Raw genomic sequence first — 20,487 nt, 5'->3', positions numbered from 1 at the left:
AAACCCTTGGACTCTGTGCATGCTATTTCTTACTTTGAAATAGTACATACAGAGCCAATTTCCTACAAGGAGTGAAAGCGGGCCTCTGGTAGAGTGTGACTGCCAGTCTGTGAGGCGTGAAAGCGGCTCTCCGGTAGAGTGTGACTGCCAGTCTGTGAGGAGTGAAAGCGGGCCTCGGATAGAGTGTGACTGCCAGTCTGGGAGGAGTGAAAGCGGACCTCGGGTAGAGTGTGACTGCCTGTCTGTGCGGAGTGAAAGCGGGCCTCGGGTAGAGTGTGACTGCCAGTCTGCGAGGAGTGAAAGCAGGCCTTGGGTAGAGTGTGACTGCCAGTCTGCGAGGAGTGAAAGTGCGCCTCCAGTAGAGTGTGACTGCCAGTCTGCGAGGAGTGAAAGCGGGACTCCGGTAGAGTGTGACTGCCAGTCTGCGAGGAGTGAAAGCGGGCCTCTGGTAGAGTGTGACTGCCAGTCTGCGAGGAGTGAAAGTGGGTCTCCGGTAGAGTGTGACTGCCAGTCTGTGAGGAGTGAGAGCGGGCCTCCATAGAGTGTGACTGCCAGTCTGCGAGGAGTGAGAGTGGGCCTCCAGTAGAGTGTGACTGCCAGTCTGCAAGGAGTGAGAGTGGGCCTCCGGTAAAGTGTGACTGCCAGTCTGCGAGGAGTGAAAGCCGGCCTCCGGTAGAGTGTGACTCCCAGTCTGGGAGGAGTGACAGCGGGCCTCTGGTACAGTGTGACCGCCAGTCTGCGAGGAGTGAGAGCGGGCCTCCAGTAGAGTGTGACTGCCAGTGTGGGAGGAGTGAAAGCGGACCTCGGTTAGAGTGTGACTGCCAGTCTGCGAGGAGTGAGAGCGGGCCTTCGGTAGAGTGTGACTGCCAGTCTGCGAGGAGTGAATGCGGGCCTCTGGTAGGGTGAGACTGCCAGTCTGTGAGGTGTGAAAGCGGGCCTCCATAGAGTATGACTGCCAGTCTGCGTGGAGTGAGAGCGGGCCTCCAGTAGAGTGTGACTGCCAGTCTGCGAGGAGTGAAAGCGGGCCTCCATAGAGTGTGACTGCCAGTCTGCGAGGAGTGAGAGCAGGCCTCGGGTAGAGTGTGACTGCCAGTCTGCAAGGAGTGAGAGCGGGCCTCGGGTAGAGTGTGACTGCCAGTCTGCGAGGAGTGAGAGCGGGCCTCCGGTAGAATGTGACTGCCAGTCTGCGAGGAGTGAGAGCGGGCCTCCATAGAGTGTGACTGCCAGTCTGCGAGGAGTGAGAGCGGGCCTCCAGTAGAGTGCGACTGCCAGTCTGCGAGGAGTGAAAGCGGGCCTCCGTAGAGTGTGACTGCCAGTCTGCGAGGAGTGAGAGCGGGCCTCCGTAGAGTGTGACTGCCAGTCTGCGAGGAGTGAGAGCGGGCCTCCAGTAGAGTGCGACCGCCAGTCTGCGAGGAGTGAGAGCGGCCCTCCCGTAGAGTGCGACCGCCAGTCTGCGAGGAGTGAGAGCGGGCCTCCGGTAGAGTGTGACTGCCAGTCTGCGAGGAGTGAGAGCGGGCCTCCGTAGAGTGTGACTGCCAGTCTGCGAGGATTGAAAGCGGGACTCCGGTAGAGTGTGACTGCCAGTCTGTGAGGAGTGAGAGCGGGACTCCGGTAGAGTGTGACTGCCAGTCTGCGAGGAGTGAGAGCGGCCCTCCCGTAGAGTGCGACCGCCAGTCTGCGAGGAGTGAGAGCGGGCCTCCGGTAGAGTGTGACTGCCAGTCTGCGAGGAGTGAGAGCGGGCCTCCGTAGAGTGTGACTGCCAGTCTGCGAGGATTGAAAGCGGGACTCCGGTAGAGTGTGACTGCCAGTCTGTGAGGAGTGAGAGCGGGACTCCGGTAGAGTGTGACTGCCAGTCTGTGAGGAGTGAGAGCGGGCCTCCGGTAGAGTGTGTTACTAGGCTTCAGTGATTCTCCTCATGTTTTCACTCACGCAGTCTAGAAGCCATGCTGCGTAGTTAAGGATGATTGATTCTAACTCTTGCGCTATGCTGCAGCAGTCGTTCATAAGCAGCCTCCTGGCTCTTCTCTTTGTGAGCCTCAATGTTCTTCTTTCTCTAGTGAGGCAGCCCAAAGATTGGGGCATTAGATAATGTATTTATTTACTTTTTAGAACTGGCAGGCTTCCCCATTCTGCCAGCCCCCATAAAGGTGACTGAGCCCCTCGTGAAGTGCACAAGCAGTTGTGTTTACTGGTGTCACCACACACTCAGTGTTTGCAGACACACCCTCTGCTCTGACCCCACAGGAAGAGTCGAGTAGGTTTCCACAGCTCCACTTCCTGGATGAGGCCGGTCCCACAGCACCAACCACTGGGGCACGCCAGAGCTCCTGCATACCTAGTGCCTGTGGGCAGCATAGTGCTCCTCAGGGCGCAGTGCATTCAGCTGGATGCTTGTCACTAGATGCACCTGCATTGCTTTCACCACTGTCATAGACCACAAGGGTGGTGCATTTGGGGGTAGCCCTGCAGCAGTAGATAACCAAATCGGCGGTGGGGGTGCGTGGAGCTTATTACTGTGTATCAGTCCCCTGTTTACTGCAACATGCACTGCCCGCCAGCTCGCCAATTATGCCACCACATCCAAGTGTAATGACGCCATCTTAGGGGTGGGAATCCACAGTGCACCATGCGGACCGTAGCAAGGCTGGGGAAAGTGGGCAATAAACCTGCATCCGCTTTTTAGTTCATTTAGGGCACTGGGGTGGAGGGGGCTGCAGGGCAATTATCAAATCCAGACTTAAAAAATGTGGCGTGGTGTCTCGGGTTGTGGTGCATAATTCCCGGTATCGGGCGAAGTGGTGCTCTACGTTGCAGACACCTATAAGGGTCACGGATTTCGGGAAGGATGTTATGGTGTTGAAGAGTGGATATGTTTGGAGCATTCTCATTATTATTAGGTGAATGGGGGTGCCGCTGAGTTATTGCAGGGTTACTTCAAGATTGGATTGTGGTATGTGTGTCCTGGGTATGTGTGTGTGTGGATGTGCGTAATTTGCCTTACATTTACTGCAGGGTGGTGATTTCTTGGGCAGTAGGGGATTGGAATGTTTTGGATGTCAGCGGTGGTGGATGTGATTGGGTAACGCCCAGGATGTCAGCTGTCATCCCTAAAGGCAGACACTGTTCTGTCCACTCCCATTGTGGACTAAGCCTTCTGCTGTGCTGCCGCGCCCATGCCACGTCTTTACTTGGTAAGAACCGGCTTCTGGCCGCTGTTGCATCTACTCGTCAGTACATATGGGAGGACTGGCTTTTGGTTAATCTGTCAGGGGCCGAGTTTGGGCGAATGGTGTCCCTTATTGTGTCTAATGTTTACTGCCCTTCTCACTATCTCCCTACGGCTGAAATACTTCTTCGGTTTCATATACTGTTAAACTCTAACATTTTCTCCTTTTTTAATTTTAATTTACTTTAAATAGCTACTCCTCCAGAAAATGTAAGTTAGAAAGATTCGCACATCCAGTGTTAACAAGGTTGGCAGCAGGTTTCTTGGCGTCAGTCAAGAGACCTCATACTGTTGGTTTTTACAGATAGCTTTAAAAAATCAGACAAGTTATCACGAAACATCCTGTGTAAAACGATGTGTAATTTCAATTGATGTAAAAATAAAACCTGGTCGAGGTCTCTGGACTGTCAGCGCTCCTGACCATGCTTAAGACAAAGTAAGGGAGTAGCTGGTGAGATGCTGTCAGTGGCGGCTGCCCCAAGGAGGTGTCTTCATTTGGGGCCCTTCTTGGAAGAGAGTCCGTGACTAGCTTGGTACAGAGCCACCCTGCCGAGTGGACGCCGGATTCTAGTGCCGCACTGGCATTCGTGAGCCGAGGCCGGGGTGACCTTGAATGCGGTCGTCGTCCTTTCATCCTGCATAAGAGGGAGAACCAACAAGCACTGCTGAAAGGGCCCGGCAAAGGTTGCGGCTGACAACTCTGATCGCTAAAACGCCTCAGTGCAGCCCCTCCTTCGCGTCCATCCTCGGTCCATCCTGCTGTCTTGTTTCCTTGGCAACATTGAGTGCACATCCTGGAAAACTTTATCCGAAATCGGCTCTGGGCAGCTTTTCAAATCCATACAAACCTGATTAGGGGCCTCTGGGGGCCTTGCCAGCTAATCAGATTAGGCCGCTCTAATGGTACCGAGGACTGGGAGTGAGCAGAGAGCAGTAAAACATTGTGTATACTTAGTGATAATTATACTTGGTTTTGTGTCATTGATTTATATAGCGCAGCCTTATTCCCTGTGTTTCTCTCTCAATGCAGCTATCCGGAGGAAGGAGAATGGCTGGTATGACGAAGAACACCCCCTGGTCTTCCTTTTCCTGGGATCCTCTGGAATAGGTAAAGAGTTCCTGGTTGTCATCATCACGCCCACTGCCTGAGCTTGCCCCCTCCCTGTGCAGTGGCAGAGGTGTTTGGGTTCAGACGTTTCCCGGCATGTGTGCAGCATCTGGGCTCTGATGCAGTGTCTCATCGAGCTGTAGAGCGCCAAGAAGGCGCCTGCATTGGTACACTCCGCAGAGCTCATCGGTGCCCAGCACAAACACTTTAGATTCAAGAGGACATTGACGACTCGTCTCTTTCAGGAAACCTGCTTTCAAGTTTTGGGCTGTGGTGTCATCTCCCCAACCAATGTGTGTTGGAACCTCAGGTTTGGGCGTAATTAAAGAGGACTCATTGCGTACTATGAAGCATCCAGTGCGCTTCGAGTTACACAAACCCCACAACACATGCAGTGATCGTCATTGCACAAGGGTGTCAAGGGCAGTGCAAGAGCCTTTTCATCTTAAACATCTAAAACAGAGGGATCAGTAAATGTCGAAGTACGGATGCATTACAGGCTTTGAGCATAACCACTAAGCATTTCAGCGACTTACATTTCAATTCATTGTGTATGTAAATGCATCCTATTCAGATATTCCGAAAATGTCGCACGGGTCCGACCCTCATGGCCCAACATTGGATACTTGAATAGTAACTTTACTCCAGACATCTTCCGACCTAAAACAAAAAATACGGGAAGAAAATAGGTATACATGGTGTGTTACATGTTTACAGCAGGTGCTTGTTGTTTATATGACAGAAGAGCTTAAGGGAAGCAAATATGCCAACAGAGACCCCAAGGTGGAAGTACCTTTACCTCTTGGTCTATCCATGTGACTCCATGTTATCTCATTGGCATGAGGTTGTATTGTGATACTTAATTTAACAAGATCTGTAGTCTTGTCAGTGGAGACTGCTCTGATAACCTCTTTATAGTACTTTCATTCACCTGCTTACATAAGGTGCCTCCTTCCGCTAGTATGAGGTAATTGCCACTATGCCCGGTAACGTCTTATCACATTTATTGATGACCTTCAAGGACCGTCCCATTGACTGTAATATTCTTATTTCCTCATGTGCTTTAGCACTGTGCACCCTACAACATGTATACTGTTTAATCTAGTGTGGTTAGCAGAGACCTTCTTCAAATACCCTTATAAACTGCACATCACCATATCCATTTAGTGGGGTTCCGACCGTTTCTGGTGCACCACTCATGTGAGATTCCTTGGGCTGTCCTTGCACTTCCTTGCTAGTCATTCAAATATGTTGTTCCTCTTTGTTGGATACTGGTGAATCCATACACAATGTGAGATAGTTGCCCAGTTTTGAGATATACAGGATTGATTAAACCTCCTCCACACACCAGTGCTTATCTAGCACTGGCTTGTCACACCATAAGACTGATAGGGAAGGTAAGGCCATCATCCCTTTCTTTAGATATGTCTTCCATTGCCCTAACTCCCATCTTGGACTGTACTCCAGTGTTGTGCACCCACCAGCGCTTGATTCTGCCCTGGCTGAATGGAACCTTCCTTACAAATCATGCAACGGACCCTTCTTTCACAGTGAACCGTGGTGTGGTATGAGAAACACTGATTGCTACAGGGTAAAGGAAGGCTTGCTTGTCCTTGATAAGTGTTGGTAAGATGTCGACTGCTCTTCTTCACTACCGTTTGTTCTCCATGTTCACTGTTTTTTTCCTGAGATTTATTGAAGCATACAGTTGGTTTACACCCTCATTCTTTTCTTGCTTTCTTTGAACAGGAAAAACGGAACTAGCCAAGCAGACAGCCAAGTACATTCACAAGGATGTCAAAAAGGTAACCATCTGTTAACTTATTACATCAACAGGGCTGTGATGTACTCTGATCCCAAGCAACAGAAGCTAAGAACCGTTATATGCAGGGCTCATTCCGAGGCCATCATTAATTTTAGATGTCACTGCAGGATAGGAGTCTCTACACTTGTTATAGTTGCTTTCTATTTTTAGGTATGCAGCTCTTCTTCATATGTTATTTGGCAATTATGTATTTCCCTATGGCTGATTGTTTTCGGGCTAGAAGAGGGGTGTTGGTTTCGGTGATTCTCCAATATTGATTTGTTTCATAGATTCACATCCTTTAATCTTTCACTTCCTCAAGATAGGAGTCCCATGGTAGTTGTAACAAGTAGTTCAAAGAAAGCACTGCATAGCAAAATTCAAACAAGTGACGTTGTTAACTAATTCATTATTTTAATAAGAACCAAACTTCAACCAGTCAGGAAGCAGCTCCTGATGAAGCACTCTTCCCCTTAAGGGTTACCATACCTCCTATTACTCAGCACAAGTGTAACTGGTAATGTAGATGGGGTACTCATTGTGGAAGCTCCTATTGGGGAAGATTGGGGAGTCGCATGTGGATCTATGAAAGATGTAAATATTAGAGAATTATTAGTGTACAAGTAAGTAACTTGTTTTTCTCCAGTAGTGAATCTTACATAGATTCATATGCTTCAGTCCATGTAGCGAGCAGTATTAAAATATAATAATGTGGAGGGAGGAAGGGCAAATCGCAGGTAATAAACCTTACCATCATTATTATTCTTAGTATTGTTCTATAAATGAAAAGCTCACCTCTTTGAAACAGTTGGCAAAGGACTTCTTGACCCACTGCTCCATCATCTCTTGTTGTTGCTTCCAAGCAGTAGTGTCTGGTAAGTGCATGTCTGTTAGTCCATGTAGCAGCCCTGCATATATCTAATAAGGATACTCAGGCAAGCAGGGCCGTAGATGTGACTACAGTTCTCCAGTATTGGATCTTTCATAGATTCACATGCTTGAGTCAATCAATCAATGTCTTTGTAGAGTGTGGCTATTCACCCGTTAGGGTCTCAAGGCGCTGGGGTGGGGGGCAGAAGTGAAGGTCAGAGAGGATCAGGTGAAGTGACCAGTTTTGAGGTCCCTTCTGAAGTGGGAGATCCTCTGAGGTAGATAGGAAGGGAGTTCCAGGTCTTGGCGGCGTGGTGGGAGAAGGACCTTCCTCCGGCTGTAGCCTTCCAGACGAATGGGACGGCAGCAGTGGCGAGGGTGAGGTCAGCAGAGCGGAGTTGCCTGGTGGGCGTGTAGAAGGGGAGTCTTTAGTTGAGGTATTCTGGTCCGGCATTGTGGAGGGCTTTGTATTCGTGGGTGAGAAGTTTGAATGTGTTTCTCTTGTCTATTGGGAGCCAGTGCAGGTCTCTCAGTAGGGCAGAGGTGTGGCTGTGTTTGGGGGCGTTCTTTATGAGACAGGCAGAGGTGTTATGGATGCATTGTAGTCTATTCTGTACCTTGGTGGTGGTTCTGGCGTAGAGTGTGTTGCCGTTGTTTAAGCGGCTGTCGACAAGGGCCTGGATGACTGTTCTTTTGGATTAATTTGGGATCCATTTGAAGATCTTCTGGAGCATGCACAGTGTTTGAAACAGGTGGAGGAGACTGCGCTGACTTGATGGTTCATCGACAGTGCTCTTTCCAGGATGAAACCGAGGTTGCGGGCGTGGTCAGTGGGGGCTGGAGAGCTTCAGAGGGCAGTGGGCAACCAGGAGGTGTCCCAGGCTGAGAAGTTGTTGCCGATGTTGAGGGCTTTTGTTTTTTCGGTATTTTGCTTGAGGCAACTCTCCTTCATCGAGGCTGTGACTGCCCTCTATCTTGTTCCAGCCCCTGTGGGGTGGTAGGTGAGCGAGGTGTCGGTCGGGGGATTTGAAGAAGGTGAAGTGGATACAGTGGTGGTCGATCCATTGGAGTTCGGTGATGTGGCTGATGGAGATGTGGATGCTGGCGGTGAAGATGGGGGCCGAGTGTGTGTCTGGCGAAGTGGGTAGGCGAGGTGATGAGTTGCTTGAGTCCGAGGTTGGAGAGGTTTTCGAGCAGCATCATGGAGTTGTTGTCATTGGCGTTCTCCAGGGGGAAATTGAAGTTACTGAGGAGTATATAGTCCTTGGAAGCGTGCGCGTGAGTGGTGACGATGTCGTCAATGGTGTTGCAGAATTAGGGGCCGGGGCCCGGCGGCCTGTGGATGAGAATACTTCACAGAGTGGTGTTAGGGTTGGTTCCAATCTGGAAGTGGAGGAGTTCCATGTTGGGTGAGGAGTCTTCGGTGCTGGTGGAGGGGCATAGGGACTCTTTGTGGACGATGGCAATGCCTCCCCCCGGGTGGTTCGTGCGGTCTTTTTGGATTATCTTGTAGCTGTCTGGGGTGGCGATATCTGGACCTGAAGAGGGGTTAAGACAGGTTTCTGTGAGGAAGGCGACGTCCGGGGATGTGGTGTCGATGAGATTCCAGAGTTCGATCGCATTCCTGTGGATGGAGCGAGTGTTGATTAGGATACATCGGCGGTTGTGTTCTGTTTTGTGGGTCTTCGGGGTTGGCTTGAGTGATGGCGGCTGGTGAATTTGCAGTGGCGACAGGTGAAGGATCCCTTGGTGTTACTTGGTGATGCCTGCTTACAGTTGTTGTTGTGTCCTGGTTTGATTGCAGTGAGTGCTGCTGATGAGTAACGGTGGTAGGCGGGAGGTCCCGGGGTCCTGGCACTGGTTACGATATGGTCGCAACGGGCACAAACTGGTTTGCCTTTGGCGCACCAGCAGTGCGGCGACGCAGATGCCACCGTTAAGTAGGGGGGGGGTGAGGAGAGAACAGCTAGGATCTGGAAACAGCGCGAAAAAAGGGGGCTGGGCCGTGAGGGATGCGGCGGCGGGGAGAGAGGAGATAGAGAATCGCGAATGATAGGAAAAATGAGAAAAAGCAAAGAAAATATAGAGGAAAGCGCAGAACCAAAGGCACAATTAAAATAGCACACTCAGATAAAAACAAGGAGAGGGGACTGAGTAAAGAGAAAAAAGGAAGATGGCAGCCCAGCAAGAAGAACAGAGCTCTCCCACTAGACACCAAGGATGAGGCGCAGGAAGAAGCCTGCTGGTGAGGAGGGCCTCGAACTTCTGACCAAGGTCAGAGTTCGTCAGAACGGGCTTTCTCTTACTGGTGGAGCTATGCGGAGGCAGCGCAGTTCACTGACCATGGAATCATCCCTGTCGTCGAGGTGGGAGTCCCACAGTAACTTTAAATATACATACCAGTAAGTGTGCTACATTAGGCTTCAATGGCCATAGACAGGCACTGCAATAGCCTATCCATGTTCTGTTTAAAAAAAAAAAAAAAAAATGTGAACTGCAACCAATCAAGCGACAGCCCCCTCTAGAACACTCCCACCAGAGGCTGATTCCCTCAGATTTCCTACTGCATGCACTGACAAGAAATTTATGTCAGATATATTGCATTTTCGTTGGACATGATGTCCCAACAAACTAAAAAAGGACTCTTCAGAATTTGTGACATTTGTGGGAAGAAAAGACTACATATTGATGACCCACACATGAAGTGTATATACTGTCTACATCCAGATCATAAGGTGAGAGATTGCAAAATATATTGCACCTTTACTCATATAACTCTTAAAGATAGAGAAGGGGGACTTTTACTGTAGATGCAGAGGCAAAAAGCAATTAAATGCCCTTCTTCTGATGAGAGTGAGACCTCCTCATAGGTCTCCAATCTCTTAAAAGGCCTAAAAGTAAAAATAAACTTTCCTTAGAACCACCTAAGAAAGTACTTAAAAAAATCCAAGCACCTTTCACTGGAACAACAGAAAGGCCAGCAGAAAGTCATTCAAATGCCTTGAAAAAGGTTCACTCAGAGCCTATAACTCCATCAGTGAAGAAAGCACCCCCAAAATGTGCTTCTCTCTCTTTACCATCGACTGCAAAAATAAAGAAATTACCTCTAGAGTCTGACAAAAAATCCTCGCCGACAAAAAAACGTTGGCACCACGTCTATGACAGTGGCAGTCACGTCGACGTTTACCACAGCGGTGTCTTCTATTATTGTCATATCGTCGACACTGTCATCGACGACTAATGGCTAGAATATATAAGACGACACCATCGACGACTACCCATCCGTCGACGACACACCTGTTGACGAGGGACTCATCTGCGAGGGACACGTCGATGAGAGACACAGCAACGAAGAATCAGTGACCCGTTGGCGAGGGACGCAGCAACAGAATATCAGTTGACGAGCGACCCATCGATGACAAACACTTTAACAACAGATTCGACAACAGCACCCTTAACGTTAGCGAGTGAATTACTAGCGAAGACTGCGAAAACACAATTTTTGCCACTGTCGTTGATAACAATGAGGAGGAAATCCTCTGCAATTTTGCCAATGCATACTTCTCCAGCAGGGTGTTACCATATCCTCCTCAACACCTTTTAGATGACGAGGATGATGTATATTCTCAGGATGCAGGCATGTTTGGGGCAGCCAGCAGTCCATCACAGCCCAGCGTCAAGTGTCGAGATCTAAATGATGATGATGATGATGATGACGACGATCACTACCAGGACAACTACTACTCGGCAAGAGACCAGGTAGATCTCTCGCATTCTGAATATGGTAATAGGGATACCTCCATAACTATGCCAATGTCATTGGTAACAAATCTTTAAAACATGTTGGACGATTACTATAGAAAAGACTTCCACCCTCAGTACTGGCATCACTGGTTACACAACCTTATGAATGGGAAGCAGCACTACAGACACCTGTCCCTATCCATCCGGGAACTCCACTCAGACCAGATGTTGCTATGCCTTTCGACCAACCACCTCAAGATTATCCTCAAACCACAGATGAGGAAAGAGAAGGAGGAGAAGTAATAGATACTACACTTAATGAGTGGGACAAATACCTAATACTTACTCCATCGCCACCTTTCTCAGTGCCTGTAGATTCTCCACCTGAAGATATAGGCAGGTTCCGTACCCTAACGGAGAGAGCAGCTAAATGTTTCGAGTTAGCCATCCTATCTAGGGAGACAGACTGTTTCCTCTATGACTTTTAAGAGCCAGCAAAGAAGTCAATGAGAGCCATACCTATCGTAGATTTTATATGGCAGGAAGGCAAAAAAGCAGTGAAGAATCCAGCTACAATACCACGTTTAGAGAAGAAATATAAAGCCCCAGAGGATTCTTCAACTTGATTAATAGGGCATCCTAAGCCAGATTCCATGGTCTCTCGCTGAATGAATCCCTCTGTGCCAATTGCCTCCCTGCCAGATAGAGAGGGACATCGTCTCAATAATATTATAGAAAAGTTCTTCTCTGTTGCAGCAATAACGGTAAAAGCTGCAAATTCTTTAGCCATTCTAGGCAGGTATGTGGTCAGATATATCCACACACATCAGCCACCTACCTGAAGACACTAAGCTGAAGGCAAAGAAAGTACTACAAGAAGAGGAATGGATAGCAGCCAAAATAGATTGTGCCATTTACATCTCCCTAATGGGATTCATGCAACTAGCAGGAGCAGCCGTTTTGTGCAGGCGGGGTTGGCTGAATTCTACCTCCTTGAGACCAGAGATACAGAGCAAGATACCCGATTTTGCATACGATGGTGAAAGCCTTGTCAGCAAACATGTGGAGGAAGCTTTACAGTCTATCAAGGCGGACACAGTCAGATCTCTGGGCACATTGCAGTACAAAAAACAACCCTTTCGAGGGGCTAGAGGGAGAGGAACATATTCCTTTTGCAGTGGATATCAACCATATAGGCAACAATATCAAGCAGGCCAAATAGGCAATCAACCACAATATGGACAACAGCAACAGCAATACAGATTACCACCAACAGCTGCGTACAAGCACCCCACAAGTGGAAGGCTTTCAACCTGTGGCAGATAAACAGGCAGAAAACAAGGATCGCACTTTGATTCCAGCTACCTACCCCACTCTTGTATCAAAGATTGGAGGCCTCATAAGTTACCACATCCTTCAGTGATCAGCAATAACATCGGACAAATGGTTATTAGATATAGTATGCAAGGGACATACTTTAGAATTCCTCCAGAAGCCCCCAGATACTCCTCCATCAGGACCACCGCCTCCACATTTAAGACAACATCTCATGGAAATATCTTCCATACTACACAAAGGAGCATTGGTGATCGTCCCACCTCTTCAGAGAGAGACCAGGGGTTTTACTCCTGCTTTTTTTCTGGTGAAAAAACCTTCAGGGGATTGGCGTCCAATTTTAGATTTGTTAGCCTTAAACAAATTCCTGAAAAAACAAACGTTTTGTATGGTAACGCTCCAGGATATTCTTGCCTCTTAAATAGTGGGGATCACACGACATCTCTAGATCTCCAAGATGCATATTTTCATATCCCAATACATCAAAATCATCTCAAATTTCTCCTTTTCAAGGTAGCATCTGCAGTTCAGGGCCCTACTATTGAGACTAAAGTCAGCCCCCAGAATCTTTACCAAAGTGCTAGCCCCAGTAGCAGCTCTTCTAAGACAACTAAGAATACAGGTTTTTTCATACGTGGACGATTGGCTCATAAAGGCATCAACATGCCATCAATTGGTGCAACACACATCCATTTGCCTGCAGTTGTTCAAAAGTCTGGGCCTCACCATCAACCATCAAAAGTCGCATTTCCATATCATAACAAGATTGAAGTTCCTGGGAGCACTACTGGACACTACACAAAGCAAAGCATTTCCATCCCAGGAGAGACAAAGAAAAATCTGCCAGATGACTCACAAGCTCTCTGCAAAAAAGTTTGTTTCAGTACGGATCTACATGTCATTTATGGGAATGATTTCTTCATGCATTCCGCTGGTTCTGAGTTGCCAACTACGTATGCAGGCACTGTAAGAGCAGTCAGACAGCCAGTGGCTCCAGGTGAATTGCTCCTACGAAGATGAGATTCAAATTATATCAGGGATAAAAACTGCCATATCTTGGTGGACAAAACCGTCAAATCTGTCCAAGGGCCTCTCATTTCTGGAACAAGTTCCGAATTTCATAATAACGACAGATGCGTCCCTCGAAAGTTGGGGTGGCCACCTTCAGGATTTGCAAATAAGTGTCAACCGGATGCAAATAGTCAAAAAGCTTCACATAAACCAACTGGAGCTAAAGGCAATCGATCTAGCACTAAGAGCTTTCTTGTAAACAATTGAGAAGTCAACAGTCCTCATAAGAACGAATAACACTACAAGTATGTTCTATCGGAACAAACAGGGAAGAACAAAATTTAGGGTTCTCGCATGAAGCCCGTAGCATTTGGAAATGGGCCATAGAAAATCACATTTCTCTGAAAGCGGAACATGTGCCACAACAGTCCAACCTCCTGGCAGACTCGTTCTACAGAACGATCATCCCGTGTCACGAGTGGGAACTCGACCAGCTTTTTCAAAAATGGGGTAAACCGAATCTAGTCCTTTTGGCCACAAGCAAAAACAAGAAATGCCCAGATTACGCTAGCTGGCATCCCCAAAAAGGGTCGTGGGGAAATACTTTTTTGATGAGGTGGTCAGGAATCTATGCCTATGCTTTTCCCCTGATTCCTTTGATTCCCAGGGTGATCAGTGGGATGAAAACAGAGGGATGCCATCTCCTCCTCATAGTACCCAAATGGCCCAGACAGTTCTGGTTCACAGAACTCCGTCTTTACTCGGAACAACCACATGTTCAATGCAGACAGATGACAGCCCTGCTGGCCTTGAACCAGGGCCAAGTCAGACATTTGGACCCATCGTCTCTACACTTATGGACCTGACTCCTGAATTCAATGAGCTTTTCACCTTAAACATTCCACCAGAATGCAGAGAAATAATAGCAAATACCAGGGCCAAAACTACCAATAAGACCTATAAGTTTAAATAGAAGCACTTCTGCTTGTGGCGTGTCAATTCAGGAATCTATTCTATGACAAAGCCGCCGGAGCAAATGCTTCCTTGTTTGCTACACTTATCAAAATTCTTATTCATCAGTAAGAGTACATCTAGCTGCAATTTCAAGACTCCGACGCTTTCAAGATGGTCCCTCGTTACACTCTTCCAGAATTGTAAAACAATTCCTCCAGGGTCTTTTTAGAGCATTCCCTCCGGTGTGAAAATGTCCACCATTATGGCTTTTAAGTGCAGCACTAGGGCAACTTATGAAGGCGCCATTTGAACCTATTCACAGGTCAGAATTAAAGTTCCTTACTTGGAAAACGTCACTTTTATTAGCTCTCACATCAGCGAAGAGGGTGACATCCAAGCCTTCACCATCAAGGATCCTTTTCTTCAGTTCACTCCAAACAGTGTTATACTTCAAACAAATCCTAAGTATACATCGAAAGTACCATCAAATTTCCATCTGAATGAACCAGTAATTTTATGAATGTTTTTTCCAAATCTGCAAACTGTAGTGGAAAAGAGTCTACATTCACTGGATTTAAAGAGATATCTAAAGTTTTATCTTCAAAGAATGCATTAAATACGATAATCAGACCAGCTGTTTGTAGTAAATGGAGATGCAAAGAAGGGCTGTGCTGTATCTAAACAGACCATCGTCAGATGGATTGGATTGACTATACAATTTTGTCATTCTCAGGCTGAAAGCCTTTATGCAGTAAGGTTAAAGTCTATTCCACCAGAGCTGTAGCCTCATCCGCAGCTCTGTTTGCTGGAGTGCCTCTACAACATATCTGCCGGGCAGCAATGTGGCCCAGTCAACATACATTCACAAAGCACTACTGCCTGGATGAGACATACAAAATGGACACAGACTTTGGGCAAGCAGTGCTAAGACATCTATTCCATTAAGGCGAGCCTCTGTTTTTCCCACCTTCCACTTAATAGATACGTTAACAATACTGGCTTAGTAATATTATTATTTATTTTTATATTGTTTTTGGTATTAACTATCGTTATTATTATTATTACCAGTAAAGTTATGGTCAAAATAAAACTTACTGCTCGCTATTCTAATTCAAGCATGTGAATATATGAAAGATCCAATACTGGAGAAGAAAATTGGTTACTTACCTGAAACTATGGTTCTCCAGTATTGGAATCTTTCATAGAGTCACATGCGACCCACCCTCATCCCCTTAGAGGCTCCACTCAAATATAAAACTATATACTTCACACTTGTACTAGAAAATCTGAGGTAATCAGCCTCTTTTGGGAGTCTTCTATCGCAGTGTTTTTCAACCTTTTTTGGGCAAAGGCACACTTGTTTCATGAAAAAAATCACGAGGCACACCACCATTAGAAAATGTTAAAAAATTTAAGTCTGTGCCTATATTGACTATATATAAAGTAATTCTCTTGAATAGGAATCAAATAAACACAAAGAAAGTATTTTATAATTACTTTATTATGAAATAGTAAGTAAACAGAAATATGAAAAATTATAAAATACTTTATTCAGTGCGCAACCTGGGCCTGTTTGGCTGAACACAAAGCTGATATTCTGGCTGGAATCGAAGAAAGACACACACGTAGCTCTTCGTCAACAGCTCTCAGTCTCTCTCTGTATTTAGTTTTTATAGCAATCATGCTTGAAAAGCTCATCTCACACAGATATGTAGTGGAAAATGGGAGCAATGTCAAAATAGCTTTGTTTGCCAGAAGGGGGAACTCCTTGGCAGTATCCAACCAAAAACTGTCCAAAGGTAGATCAGCAAATCTTAGCTTGAAACCACGATTTTGTCTCAGTTCAGTTAGTTCCTCCTGCTCCTGTAAAGTCATGTCCTTTCCACCAACTGATGCTAAGCTTTAAGGGTCCCTAACCCAGTCAAGGCATTCAGTGGAGACTGAAGAGAAATAAAATGACAACTTCTCCTCGAGAGTTTTTAAATGTTTAACTATTATCTCACACAGTGCAGCAGGGTGAACACCTTGCCATTGCTTGGTGAGTGTGAACATTTCAAGATTGCCACTTTCCACGTGTTGATGCCAGAGTTGCACCGACCATGGCTGCAGCTCCATCGGTTAAAAAAAACCTGCATAAGTGCTGAGGAACCCAACATCTGGAACGTTCTAGATGCGTCGCGAGACACTTTTCCAAACAGAACTGTTCAGAGGGTGTTTTTTAGAAGGGACAAGCACGGGATGTCTACCAAGGAGCGCGAGACAGATGACGTCAGTGTCATCCCATGGACATCAGATGCCCCAGGCCAAAGCGTCGCCAAACTTTATTTTCCTCAGGACATCTGAATGCAGGAAAGAGGCTGCCATGAGCACACACGATGCATTACGAAAACCAAAATAGAGAATTAAATTAACCCTGAGCCGCTAAAGGAAATCAAAAAAGGGGAAGATTACATGTTTGAGCAGCTCCCCTCTAGACCCGTTCTAAAGTTATCCGGAAAAGTGGTATTCATTTAGTCCTAAAGAATTTCGAGCCAACGCGCTTCCCTTCTCCGTAGCTTTCCCACCATGACTAGAATTTCAAAGGCGTCAGTTCTGAAAATGAGATGAAACTGCAAATAACAAGTTACTTAAACAGACGCGTCCCCTTGGTTTAGTGCTTCGAGGCCCGCCTTTAGGCGCCGCCCGCTTGTCGGGGCTGAGGACAACAACTGTCTGTCTCCTCAGAGCCTTGAGGGGTCCAGTCCCGTGGGAGTGGGGCCCCCCTTCAGATGAACAGCCCAGGCCAGCGCTGGCCCCGCAGCTGGAATAGGACATCCCTTTGTTCGACCGAGGGAGGCGCCTAGAAGCAAAGACCCTCTGGCCCGGTCCCTGCAGCTAACGGACCCTTCAACATCTGGTTCACACGCAGTGGGAGAGACACACACCCATGAAAACCTACACTGCCCCCTGCAGCCCCGGTGGAGGCACGTCACCCCACAGTCCAGGCAAGAGCTGAACATCTGTGCAAAGAAATCCCCAACTCTCCAGGCCGCGGGCCAACTCCACAGCGCCGGGCCTGGTTTTTTTTTCTTCTTGCTATTATATGAAATCTGTTTTTTTCATGAGGCCGGACAACGTTCCTTCACTGGCAGAGGCCGTCCGTGGTTTGGGTTGAAAAACGACAATCTGAGCTAACATGCACTGCAAATAATCTTTTTTTCTGTACAGTAATGTGATCCAGTCTACACTGTAGGCTCTGGAACCAGCTGCCCTGCTTTACGATCCCAGCTTCTCCGCGTTAACGAACGCAACGTGTGATTGTGGACAAATAACTATAGCTCACACTTCCCTGGTTAAATGACCGGCCAGAACGTGGAAGCGCGTAGAGAAAGAACCGTCCCTTATATTAAGTGATGTAACTATATATACTAAAAATATGCGTTTGTGTTTACAATTTAAGACGTTTTTTATTGACTGGAGCAGAAAAGCTGAGGTGTCACAATGTTCCGTAAGACACACAACAGCGGCTCCCTTAGTGGAGCTCAAACTCGCTGCCTTTGACAGATATAAACCTAAAAAGAAACTATATCAGACGGTGACCGACTCGCCTTTCGTCATAAGGAAGCTACAATGGTATTATATATTATAAATTACTTGAGGTTTTCAGGCCTCACGATGGCTATCAGGAGCACAATCTTACTACTCCTACAAGGGAACACCCCTAGAGGCCAATCTGATGGTTTCTTCACGAGGAACAAATCTAGAGTAAACTGAGGTTTAGTCAAATCCGTAAAATGAAAACACGCTTGCCCTGATATTTGCTGCTCCGAGAAAGCGTACGTAAAAACTGTATAGGGCATTAAGTAAACCAGGGCACAGTCCTATGCAGAAGTGATGCTTAATTATACCAACAAGCACACAACTACATGTTCAGTAAAAGTGACGCTGTCAGGCCAGTGCGTCATCAGCTCTAAAAGTGCACATTCCGATAGTGACATGGAGAAGGTCTGAGTGCACGATCGCCAGTCACAGTGCCCATGTGTAGAGGGTCTGTGCACAGTCAGCTTCGATTGTCCCTGTACCGGATAGTACGTGCCAACTGTAAGTCCACTGTCATCTGTGCACGCACTTAGGACCCAGTGTTTGTCCACACTGACCAACTCCGTGCAGTCACGGCGCTTGCACGCTCTGCTGTAACTGTCAGCATCCGGCACACTCAGCCTCCGCCAAGCAGTAAAATTACATCCCTCTGTGCAGTGCAAGCCGTGCCAATAGTAAATGAGATGGGCGTGTGCCATGTGCAGCAATTAGCGCCCCGAAGTACAACAGGTAACCCGCAGCGCCTTACAAAACCCTTCACAAATAAATACAAGTGTCAGAGAAGAAATACATCTCTGTGATCACGCCCATTCAGCCGCCCCAGGGCCCGTAAACGTGTCTGTCCATAAGTGCACCTGTGCATTCTGCTTGTTCACTCTGGGACCACTCTCAATAGACGAACCACACAAGAAACCACTGCTGTTCCATCATGCACTGAGCTGCCTTTACGCAGGAGGTGTCAGCGCACAATCAGATGTCCTGTGCCATCATCCATGCACAACGCGTAAGTGAAAAAGGGCCCGTGCACTGGTGCTACCATGCGAACGTGTCAGAGTTTTCTCAGCTGCCATTCTGCCACGGGCCGTCAGTGAGCGGGCAACCTTTGTACCATTATAGTGTACCGGGATATCAGTACACACTCAGACGTCGAGTCTCAAGTCGGTGTCAGTGCACAATCACATGTGGGCGAAAATTTGACATTTAAAAAAAAATATATATATATTCTTTCGAATTTTTCCCACGGCACACCAGGCAACATCTCGCGGCACACTAGTGAAAAACACTGATCTAAGAAACTCTTTAATGAGCCTATTAGACCGTAGCTACGCTCAGCTTAGTTTTCTATGAAATCGTGAGATTGCCACTAGGTTAAACCCTCACTGAATTATGAGAAAGATCTGGGTGAATTAAGTATGGCAGAACCTGTTTGTCCATGATTGGACAGGATGAAGATTTTTTGGGGGGGAGCTCCATATGCAGAAACAAGAATACTTTGCTTTGCAAGTCTTTTGTCATGTCAGCTCTATACAGAATTTCTCTACTCCGCTCTATACAGAATTCCTTAGACATTCTCAGAGATGTCTAAGAAACAGAATTTATTGTTGTGAGTAGCCAAGCCAAAGAAATGAGAGATTCTGATGTTGGATGAACAACTTGGTCCTTGTTCCACATTAAGATTCTCGGAATACTATGTCACTCAGATAGGATAAGTAGCTCTGTGTACCAGAATTGCCTTAGCCAGGCTCGAGCCACAAGAATGATCTGATATGACACTCTCTTCATTTTGTTCAGGAGCTTGGGTGTCAGTGGAAAAGGAAGGAATGCATAAGCAAACATCCCTGCTCATGCAATGTGAAATGCTTTCTCCTACTATCCATTTTGGGGATGTATGCTGGTGTAGAATCAGCCTCTGTGGTTGAGAGCTGTTGAACTTCATTTATGGAAGACCTGCAATATTTGTTGTTGATCCAGTTCGCACTTGTGACACTCTCTTGGCGTTCTGCTGAGACTGCAGCCACTAGTTGCTTTTCTCGCAGACATGTTCCACCTTTAGTGTAATAGGATGTAAAAGTATCCATCCCCAAATCTTCTGAGCTTCTCTACAGCAGATGTGAGCTTGTTCCTCCCTGTTTGCTCAGATAAAAGATTGTAGTATTATTGTTGGTACAGGCCAACACTTCCAAATTCTTTATCCTCGGGAGAAAGGACTGAAGACTTAGAGCTACATTTCTGAGCTCTAAAAGGTTGATGTGCATCCTTGTTTCCTGAGATGACCATTTGCTGCAGACATCAAGGTCTTGCAAGTGTTCTCCCCTTCCTTCCAGGGACACACTGCGATCATTACGAGCTGGGGTTGTGGGGAAATGAATGTCAGGCCTGGTGAGACATTGTCTGAGTGCATCCACCATGCCATAGCCAATATCATTTTGGAGGTGATCTTTCATTTGTGGAAAAGACCGTTTATGAGAGTGTGTCCAGGATTGCCCCTAGAAATTACATCTTTTTGCTAGGTTGAAGGCAGGATTTGGCCTTGTTCAGTTTTACACCAAGATCTTGGAAGCGTTGAAGACTGGCTCTTGTGGATGTTTTCGCTAATTGGAGTGAAGGACCTTTTATGAGCCAGTTGTCCATAGAAGGCACGATCGGGTGACCCCTTTCTTCTCAAGTTTGCAGCTACTGGGTCCATGCATTTGCTAAATATTCTGTGAACGAACGTAAGCCCAAAGGGAAGGACCTTGAACTAATAATGGCCTACTGACACCTTGAACCTTATGTACTTGTGATGTTTTATATGGATAGAGATTTGGACATTATAGTCCAAGAGGTCTAGGAGTGCATGAAGTCATTTAGCTTTAA

General features: G+C 46.9%; 1 protein-coding gene across 1 annotated transcript in view; it reads left to right on the top strand.

Moving 5' to 3' along the window:
- The window catches only part of CLPB (ClpB family mitochondrial disaggregase), a 1,103,838-nt gene that overhangs the window by 684,115 nt on the left and 399,236 nt on the right, over positions 1–20,487 (top strand). The window contains exons 8-9 of the mRNA XM_069203766.1: positions 4,257–4,334; positions 6,084–6,139. Coding sequence (XP_069059867.1) covers positions 4,257–4,334; positions 6,084–6,139 — 134 coding nt within the window. The remainder of the gene's footprint in view (positions 1–4,256; positions 4,335–6,083; positions 6,140–20,487) is intronic.

Source organism: Pleurodeles waltl, chromosome 8 (genome assembly GCF_031143425.1).
Source record: "Pleurodeles waltl isolate 20211129_DDA chromosome 8, aPleWal1.hap1.20221129, whole genome shotgun sequence".
Lineage (NCBI taxonomy): Eukaryota > Metazoa > Chordata > Amphibia > Caudata > Salamandridae > Pleurodeles > Pleurodeles waltl.
This window is presented reverse-complemented; position numbering and strand designations above follow the sequence as displayed.